The sequence below is a fragment of the Triturus cristatus genome, chromosome 5_1 (assembly GCF_964204655.1).
Source record: "Triturus cristatus chromosome 5_1, aTriCri1.1, whole genome shotgun sequence".
Taxonomy (NCBI): Eukaryota; Metazoa; Chordata; class Amphibia; order Caudata; family Salamandridae; genus Triturus; species Triturus cristatus.
In genome coordinates, this window is record NC_140587.1 from 838,042,108 (window position 1) to 838,054,329 (window position 12,222).

General features: G+C 40.2%; 1 protein-coding gene across 5 annotated transcripts in view; it reads left to right on the plus strand.

Moving 5' to 3' along the window:
• Nucleotides 1-12,222, plus strand: part of LOC146831538 (cadherin-7) — a 278,421-nt gene that overhangs the window by 80,987 nt on the left and 185,212 nt on the right. For all 5 annotated transcript variants that reach the window (XM_085605883.1, XM_085605887.1, XM_085605884.1 and 2 more), the window contains exon 3: nt 6,616-6,910. In XM_085605883.1, coding sequence (XP_085462009.1) covers nt 6,616-6,910 — 295 coding nt within the window. The remainder of the gene's footprint in view (nt 1-6,615; nt 6,911-12,222) is intronic.

Here is a 12,222-nt window from a genome sequence, read left to right on the forward strand (position 1 = left end):
ACAGTCAGGTCTTTATTGCACCAGGTATTTACTGTCAATAGCATACAACTCCGCATTCTGGCCCATTTGCAAACAAGGGGTTTGCTCATGGGTTCTAAAATTCTGACACACTCATAAAAAGGGCCCTATTGCCAATCAATTTGAGGTAAGCAAAGCGCTTTGAAGCGACTGGAAGGAAGCACGTTTGCACAAACCTAATGATAAAATAATTAACTGGGAAACCGAGGATTGTCCTCGGTGTCACCCTGACAGCCAAGGTTTCACTTACCGGAAACAGAGAGCAATAGCGCCGACAATCTTCATAAAGGTAATCACGCTTTTAATTATTTTATGACTTTCATAAATTTCATTTAAAAGTCTTTAACTGCAACTGTTTTGCTGAGAGGTAAAGGTTAGAGCAGGTCAGCCTATTGCATATTTTCTATATAATAAATCACCCCTCATTAAGGTGATCAGATCTTGCAGCCTATTGCCGTCCAGCACTTTACCATCTTCTGGATGGATAATTAGTCACAGTAATTACTTCAGCTGTTTTACATCCCCGCATTTTATAGCTTTCTCCCAGCATATTATGGCTTCAGCACTTTCCTCGTCTGTGATGTGCTCGAAAAGAAGATATTTGGGATCATTAGAACTTTTGCAAGCTGAAAGAGATTCCAGTAAATGAATGTGACATTAACTCGGTACCATCCAGAAATACAATTCTCTTCGATAATTTCCCTTGCAAGCAGGTTTGTACGACAAAAACAATTATCTCTGAAGCAGTAGTGTATGCTAATCTGGGCACAAAAGTGAAGATGTGGTCTATAATTCAAGTCTGTAAAGAGACAGGAGGAGAATTCTAGCCTCAAGGAAAGGAAAGGCCATCCGTGTCCAGAGGCCAAAGGAAGTTAGATTTGATCAAGAAATGGCATTATAATGGCACGAGTCTGACCTTAATCAGCAGGATTGCATTAGCAGTCTGTTCTGTATTCGAGGCCAGTGATATGGAGGCAAAAAAGGCACTGAGAAAAAAAACTTGAAACTCAGCAAATCTGTTCCGACAAGGGAACAATGGATGTATAACGCAGAGAGCAGGCAAGCAAGGGCTTACGCAGACTCTATTATTTTCATTGTTTGTGCTAGCATGCATTTTTAAACAAGCCTGAGCATAGATAGTGAAATTATGCAAAAATATATGAAAGGTCTTAAAATCATTCAAGAGATATTTCAGTTGCATATTTTTTCAGGTGTTCACACAAAATCAAGGACCTTTGTAGGTAGAAAAATGATTTTTTTTGTTCATGACAAATTGAACTATTAATAACTGCACAGACGATGTGTTAAGTTTGTAATTTTTTTATTCAATTTTTTTTTGTTGGCCAATGTTTCATAGACAGTGTTATTGTCCTCAATGAAGGGTGCTTTTGGACCAGTGTTTAATTTTTCAAAGCAAAAGTACTAGGGTCCAAAGTTTTTACTAAAGTGCTTACTGATGCACTGCCCAGGGTTGATGCTGACACACACAAGGAGATGATGGACGGAGCGCTGAAACTTTTCAGACACTCATCCCCAATCACAGACCTGGGTTGAATCCATCATCTTTCTTTAGCTCACTTCTCCACCCCAGTGCAGACCCAGCCATATGCACATCAGTCTTGACCCTGCTCCTCATGGGAATACTCCAGCCCAAACTGCCAAGCCAGGTCTTCCCTGGACCGAAAACAAGCATCCTGAAACTGGTTTTAGGGTAACACTCCTCATCAGCCAGACTAGGTTTAATCCAGTGCCAAAGTGAGCAAGCGACCCACATCTGGGTAAACCCTGCCAACTTAGGGCGAACAAAGCAAACACAAGAAGATGATGGACGGAGTGCTGAAACTTTTCAGACACTCATCCCCAGTCACAGATCTGGGTTGAATTCATCATCGTTCTTTAGCTCACCTCGCCACCCCAGTTCAGACCCAGACATATGCAAATCAGTCTTGACCCTATTCCTCATGGGATCAGACCAGCCCAAACTGCCAAGCCAGGTCTTTCCTGGAGGGAAAACAAGCATCCTTCGTGGAAGTTGGTTTTGGCGGTAGCGGGGTGTTTGGTGAGGGAAAGGATCAGCTGGGCATCGTCGGCGTATGAGATGATGTTCAGGTAGTGCGATCGGACGATGTTGGTGAGCGGTGTCATGTAGACATTGAAGAGGGTCGGGCTGAGGGAAGATCCTTGGGGTACGCCGCAGGTGATCTTGGTGGCTTCAGATCAGAATGGAGGGAGGCAGACTCTCTGGGTTCGGTCGGTGAGGAATGAGGTGATCCAGTCCAGGGTTTTGTCGTCGATCCCTGCATTGTTGAGGCGTGTGCGTAGGGTGTGGTGGCAGACAGTGCCGAAGGCAGCCGCGAGGTATAGGAGGATGAGGGCCGCGGATTCGCCGTTTTCCAACAGGGTCCTGATGTCGTCGGAGGCGGTGATGAGGGCGGTTTCGGTGCTGTGGGTGCTGCAGAATCTGGACTAGGATGAGTCCAAGGTGTTGTTCTCTTCGAGGAAGCGGGTCAGTTGTTTGTTGACGATCTTCTCGATGACTTTCGCCGGGAAAGGGTGCAGGGAGATGGGCTGGAAGTTCTTGAGGTCCTTTGGGTCTGCCTTGGGTATCTTGAGTAGGGCGTTGATCTCTGTGTGTTTCCAGCTTTCTGGGAAGGCAGTCTCGAATGAGCTATTGAAAATGTTTCGGAGTTGGAGTGCGATGATGGAGCTCGCTTTGTTGAAGATGTGGTGGGGGCAGGGGTCTGACGGTGAGCCGGAGTGGATGGTGTTCATGGTTTTGATGGTGTCTTCATCATTGACGTGGTTCCAGTAGATCAGGAGGCTGGTGTGACTGGAGTGCGGAGAGTCTAAGGTATCGGCAGCTGTTGGGGGTCGCACATGAATTTATTTCAGCCACTGGCAATTATTCGAGGTGTCTATCTAGTCCATCATATTTTCTCACACCACTCTTAATAAATACCAGCCATATGCCTTGTTTCTGCTCCAATGAAACAATCAATCCCAAATGGCCCACACATTCCCAGAGGGAAACAAGAGCAACCACAAAAAGGTTTTGTCCTATTTAGATTTCCTTAGTGAGGTATAGATTGATTCATATGGCAAAATGATCATTAGGCTTGTGTCTGGACATTACAGTCACACTTAAGATTGACTGGCAAATTCACATGTGCTGTGTCATTTGATGGATGACAAGCATGTGCAGATGATCTCACATTGTCAAATTAGTTATGTGCACACATATTGATTTTACCTTTTGAGTACAACTTTGAAACAAACATTTGCATTGCATCATTTAGATACATTAAATGCCTTGTAGATAGTTCCTAAAAGTCTTGGTAGTAACCATGAGAGCTATGGTTGTCACTCTCCTTTCATTTCATGGTCAGGAGTGTACAGCCAAGGCATATGCCTTGGCCCCCAGCATCCCGTGGTTTAAGGCCAAAGGGACCTTTGAATTTAGAGACATTTGTCCATGTATGTATGCACCATAGAATATGGACTTTTGAAACCATATCTTTGAAGGGCTTGTTTTACAATCCTACCAAAGGCGTGAAAGAAGGAATTCAGCGTACAGCAATCACCTTGCCTGTGCTTTGGGTAAATGCTTGTGCACAGCACAAGTCACGCACACAAGACGACATTGCAGGTAGGGCTGCTTAGCTTAGACATGTTTTTATTTTCACGTCCGTAATGAAGATACAATTTGCAAAATATTTTTGTGACTCTCCCTCCTTTGTACCGATTCATGTAAGATTTTCAAATGAAATATCATGACTAGATTAGTAAGAAACAAAGAACTGCATGTATTAGACAGGGAAGTATGAACAAGAGCATTTGCCTTCATATTCTGTATGCGAACATTATAATTACTGGGTATATATTGAAAATACACAAGTCAGCTGTAAAGTACTTGATTCTGAATTCTAATTACTCTCCACTTCTTCCTATTTTAACACGATGGAAAGTATGGCTGTAATTGTCACAAATCAGTGTGGTAGAGAAATGTTCAATGTCTTCAGAGTTCAAGCTAAGTAGTTGATATCTCTTGAGCCACATACTAGGATGACTTGAGTAGCTGGCACTTTGTTAGATAGTGATTCATCACCACTGTGTCTGTCTTCCTCATCACAGTGTCAGCTACATGTTTGAATGTCCTCCCTACAGGCAAGACCCTTCAGTTCTTGTCACACAAATAATAACATGGGCCCCCATATTGCAAGGTTATTGGCTGTTCAAAAATATTTTCAATCTTTTCTTTTTCAAACTAGGCACCTCCTCCTTGACTGGTTATAAAGACTCTGAGCCCCCCAGGACTTTCTATTATTTCCGTGTTTTTTGTGGCTGCTTTTTTGGCAATTAAGTAGTTTTTTGCTAAAATACCCTCACCTTTTCATTTGGGGTTTGTGCTATTCTTTCTTCTGTCCTAATACTATTTTTCCTGTGAAAGTATCTCTCTATCCTCTATTGGGTGCCTGTAGAGAAATTAGACAGCAACTAGTTGGTTGAGCTCACAGAAAGTTATGCAGTCTAGGGGCTGGTATGCAAATCCATGTAGCAGTCATAAACTGGGTCGGACTGGGAGAAATAGATAGGCCTGACACCAAAATACCAGTGGCCCACATTAGCAAATCAGATAACTAAAAAAGTGGCCAACATTTGCAAATCAGGCCAGTTTTGAGCTTGTAAAGACAAGCTGTATTGGTATTTTGTACGGTGTAGGAGACTGCATACATTTACGCTTGCTGCAGGTAATGCTTGTGGTAATATCAGGGAACCCAGTCGTGAAACCTGGTCCACTTGGCCAATACATTGGACCACAAACTGCTAAAAACACGGCCTACACACTGGTCTGTCATACCAGCCTATCAGGCACTGCCTTATTGCCCTTTAGGCTTGTCCGACACTGATCAACATCCTCGTGATTCACTAAATCACAGGGCATGCAACCACTAAATGGCTTTTTGGCATGCCCTAAAACAACTAATAGATTATCAAATCGGAAAGGAAAGAGTGAAGAGATGCATTACGAATTGTTCTTTGGAAGGGGCGTGTTTAGGGAATACCTTTGAAATACCAGCAATGTAGCATTACCCGAGCTGGGGGATAACCCAGTAATAATGGGGAAGAGGTTGCTGTGGGATCCCTTCCCCTTTTTGAATGTAAAAAAAAGATTAGTTTGAGAGAGTGCAGTAGTCGAGAGGACCACTGCCAACTTTCAAAATCTCTTTTTTTAAATGGACATTTTATTACTTAAATGCAGACCTGTTTTCCTTAAGGAAAAATATCTGAATTTATGATAAAAATGACCTTATTGTAATGCAATACTGATGAGGTATGGTGGATTGCAACACACTTCAATTTGGATTTTTAAGAAGTGATCTATTCGTACTCAGGCCGGCTCTTAAAAATCTTTACTGGTCAAGCTGCAGCTGGCATTTTGTCCCCTAGTTTCTAGAAGCAAAAGCAGGTTTCAACGATAGAGCCTGCACTTACTTCTGGTGTGTGGCTAAGGCATATGTGTGGATAGGGCATCATGCTTCCACTAAGAAAATATGTGTAAATACAAGAAATAATTAACTGGACTCTCGATATTCGAGTCTAGTTAGCTGGCTACATTGTGCACCTGTCGAATCTTATGATGCATTTATTTGAATGAAAATCTAATGACATCCAAACGAAATGGCAACAACCATTCCCTGCATTTGTAGTTACCTTGTCAATAGGTGCACATGGGGAGATTTGTTCTAGCTGGAGGTTCAGTATTATTTCGAAGTGTCCTACAGCAATAATTTACTTATTAAACAGAATACAGTTTATGTCTTATTAATTAATAATTGCTGCGTGGCCAAACCTCTAAAAGTCTCAAGGGGTGCGGTAGGGCACAACCCTTGAATGACTAAGTGAGTTTGTCTGAAAGTGCTTACTTGTTATTAATTTTAATTTAAAATGCAAGAATGTTCAACGAAACAACACCCCGCACACCCTCGTACCCCACAGCCATTTCAAAATGAGCTTCAGCTGTAGCTAAGATCTTAAGTGAATCTACCTTGGAACAATTACACTATCATGAAATTCTAACCAAGAGGGATGTCGCATGCTTATCTACATCATTTATTCCTCAAGATAAATTATGTTTTGGGTGTTATATCAGAAGTAACAAAAGAAATCTATGTTAGAAATTGGAGTGCAACAAAAGAAAATGAAACAACTTAATACATGTGACAATGAATATTGTATTCTCTGCTTTGATGAAATCACCTACCAGGTACTGTTTTATCCTATCCCTAATGCAACTTTGTGTTTCGGTTAATTTATGAACAACAATTCAAGTATAGAACAACCATTGATCTTAAATGACTTAATATACCAATGTAAACTGCAGATTTGCTGAGATAAAATAAATAACTGTGCTTGCTTTCTGATTCTATCAATATTCCTTGTAGATTACCTATCAACAAAATGATTAAAGTTATTATGGTTAAATAAAAATAATAGATACCAACTTTTGATAAAAGACTTAAGATGTATGCTTTGACACATCTTCATGTGCACAATTCTCCTTGTTGTTAATTTCCTTTCATATTAATCTTTCACCAGCTTCACTCTGACGTAGATGGTGGAGAAGGTAGGATCAAGTACGTGCTGTCAGGAGATGGAGCAAGTTCCATCTTTGTTATTGATGAAAACACAGGGGATATCCATGCCACAAAGAGACTTGATCGTGAGGAGCAGGCCTACTACACATTGCGGGCGCAAGCTTTAGATCGGGACACTAATAAGCCGGTTGAACCTGAGTCGGAGTTTCAAGTTAAAGTGCAGGATATCAACGACAATGAACCAAAGTTTCAGGATGGACCTTATACGGCCGGCGTTCCTGAAATGTCACCTGTGGGTAAGTAGTTATGCCTGCTGAAATATCTAACTAAGTGCATCAAAAATGTAAATATTCATTTCTTACACAGAACATAGACATTGCAGAAATTCCATGTTGCAATTATATCCTCTTGTACATAGGTAGGTTGTTTCAATAGAGGTATAGTTGGCAAACATTAAATTGATTATTGTGGCACTTTATTCATTAGGTTGAGATTTTAAAATGGTCTTAACTGTACTATACACAAGGTTGGGCAGAGTGTGCCTTTCACATGTGGAACAAGCTGCTTAAGTTGGTCCACAGAAGCTGCTTTTAGTGAATTCTCTCCCAGGCCACAACAGACAGCAAACGTTATATGTAAATCTGCCAGTGGGCGATTAGTGGGATGAAGGGGTGGGAATCTAACTATGGTTAGTCAAAAGGAAGCAGAGCAAATGCACCCTCTAAAACTGAGTAATGGCACATAGAATTTATCTGGCCTGAAAGACCAGTCAGACTCCTCAAGATATTGCAACATAGATTTGCAAATTTTGTTGCACAAAAATGGAAAGTTAGCAGCTCAAAAATTGAAATTTTCCAGTATCATGACAGCACTTTATTGTACTTATTTTACTTGTAATCATTCCTTTTCAGCCTTAAATCAATGGAAACAATTTTATCAGAGTATTCCACTTTGACATAGGCGTTTAAAGTGTCTGAGAGTGTTTGTTTGCTATATTCTCCTTTGTGGTGAAGTTCTGGATCATAGGTTATGTTAAGCACAATAGCACAGGTTTTCTAGTCATCCTGTTTTTTGTTGCATTGTGCTGACTTGGTGCTAGCTGTTCCAAGCTCCAGAGCTATCTGCTGTAGGGTACCATGTTTTTATATTCCCACTATGTTCAAAAGCTAAACTCAGGGTTTTCCAGCAGCTGCCCTGCGATTACCCTAGATTACAATTCCACTTCTTTTTCACCTGACCTCTTGTTAGATTTGAAAAATAGACCAATTCCTTCATTTAACTTGTAGTATGCCAAGGGTTTGGGGTTCCGAGGGCAGTTATGTGAACTTATTTGTTTTTTAAATTTGCATCTTAGCTGTATTGGTGATGTTTTATTTTTTGTAGAAAGATTCTTGTTAAGCTCTCCATGAGATATTTAGCAGTGGTCACACAAAATGAAATATAATAAAATAAAATAAAAACACCACAAAAGGTGAAATTGCAACAGGGTATCTACAGTGCACCCCAGGAGCTGCTCCAGGGACTTGATAACTGGCATGGGTCCAACATTGTGTGCTGTATGCAAGAACCATGAAGAACATAAAAGACATTCAACACCCAGTTACCATGAACAACAGACATGGACTCAAAACCACAACACATAAATACGTTACATCAAGGAACCCATTTATGAGGTGCTGAGCTTATTTTAGGGGGCCTGTAGACTTTTTTCTCACTAGTGGTACAGGAAAAATTGTGCTTGCTCCTAAACTATCAAGTTAAGTTCGACTGAATATCAGTATCCATTAGGGTTGGGCTGGCCTATAGGGAAATGAGGCAGTGCCTGAGGGGCTGATCTGATAAGATAGTGTGTGTAATGGTGTTTTGGAGGTTCGTGGGCCTGTTTTATGGTCTGATGGGCATGTTTTTGCTGTCAATTTTCTTGATATTACCACAAGCATTGCTTGTAGCAAACACAGACGCATGAATATGTTGCAAAAAACCTATAGTATCTCAAACGTTCAAAACAGCCCTATTTGTGGATCTGGGCGACTTTTGTAGCTATCTGATTCATTAATAAGAGGTACTTTTATTTTGGTGCCCTGACCTATTTTCTCTCCAAACCGGACCGTGGTCTCCATATAATGTGACTGGAGAGTACAGTAGTCTCCCTCATTTATGGTTACTAGTTCAGTTTGGACTCACCTCCTTGCAAACAGAGCCTGTTTCTCTGTTGGGAAATATCTGTCAAAGAAAACATGAAGCACTCTCAGTGGACTTGCTGATGGTCAAAACACATAGCGGACCACAAAAATTTGAAAAGCGCCATGATGAAAGATGGAGCCTAAATTACGCTGCCCCAATGATATCCCATCTGATTCCCAGACTATTTCTGGTGTGTGCCATTCAGTGAACTTCCAATGATGTAGCAAATATATTATGATTTAAACAGTTGGAGGTTTTAGGGTCCTTCATTAAACCTTTTTCTATTTAGGTTGAGCAGTCATATACATTTTCTTTATTTTTTTCCTTTTTTTTTTATTGAAACCACAGTATCAAAAAGACCATACAAAATAAAGAAGAAGACATGGAAATACGACAAAGTAAGGTACATTCGTTCAAAAAACATTAAACCAAAATAAAAAAAGGAAAAATAAACTGACAAAAGATACTACCCCCCAATGTGACCGATCATGGCTTTCCAAATGGTAAGACCAAATTTCCGCCTACTGGGTCTTTTAACAGAGTATAAACTAACTTCTAAATTAAAGATATTATAAAACTTTGCACGCCACATTTCGAAAGGAGGTGCCTCTGCCTGCAGCCAAGAAGCAGCTAGGCAAAGACGAGCTACTTCTGTCGCAATAAAAAATAAATAGCGAAATTTAAACAAGGGTTGACCATCACTTAGTTCCTCCCCAGTCCCTAATAACATCATACAAGCTGAATTTCGGACCGGGGTGCCAGTAACTAATGACAAAAATCTTTCAATATGACCCAAAAATTGACATAGCTTAGGACATAAAACAAATATATGCAGAATATCAGCATTGTCTGTCCTGCTGCGAAAACATTTCCCATCATTTAAACTATTCCCAACACCAGCCCATTTCATCATTACCGCCGGAGTGCGGTAGAGGTTGAAAACTGTTTTATAATGCTGCGCCCTCACTGACGAAGCAAGACAAACCTTCCAAGCAATTTTAAGCGAGCTTTCAACAGAAACCATATTCACTCCCAAAGCATCTCTGCACCTAAAATTTACTTTATCCAGGTCATCAGCCCTGCTTGTTAACAATATTTGATACAGGGACCCTATCCCTTCCTTACGGCTGATAGCATCGACTATTCTATAAGGAGTTAAAGCTGGGACATGCTGACTTAGAAAATCACGGATCTGTAAAAACTTAAAAAACTGTGTATTGGGTATTTTATATTTAACCCTTAAATTAGAAAAGGGAACACACACCCCATTTGATGAAAAAAAATCCCCCAGTCGTATAATACCTTTCAATCTCCACTCCAAAACAATATGGTCCCAAAATAAAGAGGGCAATATTAGATCTGCCGATATTGGTGTATAAAAAGATACCCGAGGGATATGAAAAAGTCTTCTAATAACGTTCCATACCCCATAAGCAGCCCCCAAAACTTTAAAATGAGTCCTTTTATAATAGCTACCATCAAGCCTACTAAACAGAGAATTGTATGTTGCAGGGCCAAGAACCATCTGATAAATGGAAGGTGCCTCCGCCGGGTTGCTAATTTCTTCCCCAGACAATAAGATACGCATATTGGCCAACAGACAAGCTATATGATAAAAAAAAGAAGTCCGGTACTGCCCAGCCACCCCTGTCCAAAGGGAGAGTCATAAATTGCACTGCTCTCCGAGGTTTCACTGGAGCCCAGAGATACCTAGCACAGAGTGATTGAAGGTGTTGAATCTGAGCAAGATCTCAAAGTGTTTCTTTTTTTGTTTTAAATGCCATTCGATACACATATTCTAATGTCTTCTGCGGTAGAGTTGCACAACCTGAGTGCATTTCACAGATATACAACATGTGAAGAATCTCACAAAATGTAATAGTCTCCCAGCTTATTATTGTAGTAATTACATATAATACTGATGTGTGTGTTAAGGGAGTCATAGTGACCACACATCTAAACACAGGTGCAAAGAATGGCACAGCAACGTATCATAATATAGATGACTAAACAATTATTAAAAACACTGGTCAAATTACCTAAATTTCCCCTGAACACTTTGGAGCCAAATTAGTGGTATCAGTATGACATGGCTCATGTATGAGCGCTTTGGCTGTGGAACAACTATTTTTTGGGGGGTTCAAATAATGTTTATTGAGTTTATTACACCAAACAGCAACATAAGGGCAGTGGAAAAACTCAAATAAGAAAAGAAAGTGCGATCATCATAACACATTTGGAATTTCAAGAGTATTAGGCACATATATGATAGAGGTACAGAAAGAAGAAGAGGGCATGGGTAAAGGCTGTGCACATGTCTTACACATAGTTTGTGTCCTATCAACATACTCATATGTTCATCTGCTAAACCACATTCATATTAATACTCACCTTTTCACTCTTAATGGGGGATATATGAACACCACACGAGTAACACAACAATGTCTTATTTTATATAGTCTAGCTTCATACTGTGATTTTGTACACACAGCAGAATAAACAGCCACCACTTGAGTGAATTGACTAATACTCAGAGTAAACGAGTGTATACGCATACCTGTATTTCACTCTTCTTGGTTCGGTTGAGGAGAAGTACAGCTGGGATGCACCATGGGTTAACTAATATTAGAGACAATGCTTTCTATATATGCTAAGTGTATTTGGGTCTACGGGGCTTCAAAGTGCAGGGAAGTGGCATCTAGTGAATCCCACATATGTCTGTGTGGTGGATGCCACAGAGAAAGTTGCAATGAGATGTGGTCTACTCCTCTGAAAAATGTGAGACATTCTTGTCACATATGGAATTAAACAATTTTTTTTTTTTAAATCAATTTTTGAGAATCGTTTTGCATGCAAGGTCAGCATTAGGTCCAATAATTAACCATTGGAAACAGATTTTAGTAGGGGGTCTAAATGATTGAGTAGTATATATGAAAATTCCTGGGTTGGAGTAATGCCCAAGCTTTCTATAAAGAATTTAAAGATATTGTCCCAGTACTTTTTTAGGATGGGGGCATTAAAAGAGCATATGGGCCAAATCTCCATCATGCATCATACAGTTCTAACATTTGGAGTCTTGTACGAGGTAGAGTTTGTGAAGTTTGACCCGGTCCAGTATGACCTATTAATAATTATGTATTTTATTTGGGATATAGCTGGCGAGATCTTATTTGTGATAGTGGATCTGTCGATACGATTCCAGTCAAATTTTATATTGCTGTGATTCTGCTTCCCAGTTTTGTTCATTATGGGTATGGGTTCTGCGTGAATTAGGGATAAGTATCGATGTTTCCTGTTTCACATTGGCCTCTAAATGGTGAAGTGAGTGTGGGACTGTTCTTTAGTTATGGGTGCTTTAAAATCTGGACTCTTGGTCTCAAGAATTTATAAAAGTCCTGTTGGACTTGTCCTTTTTACGGGGTCA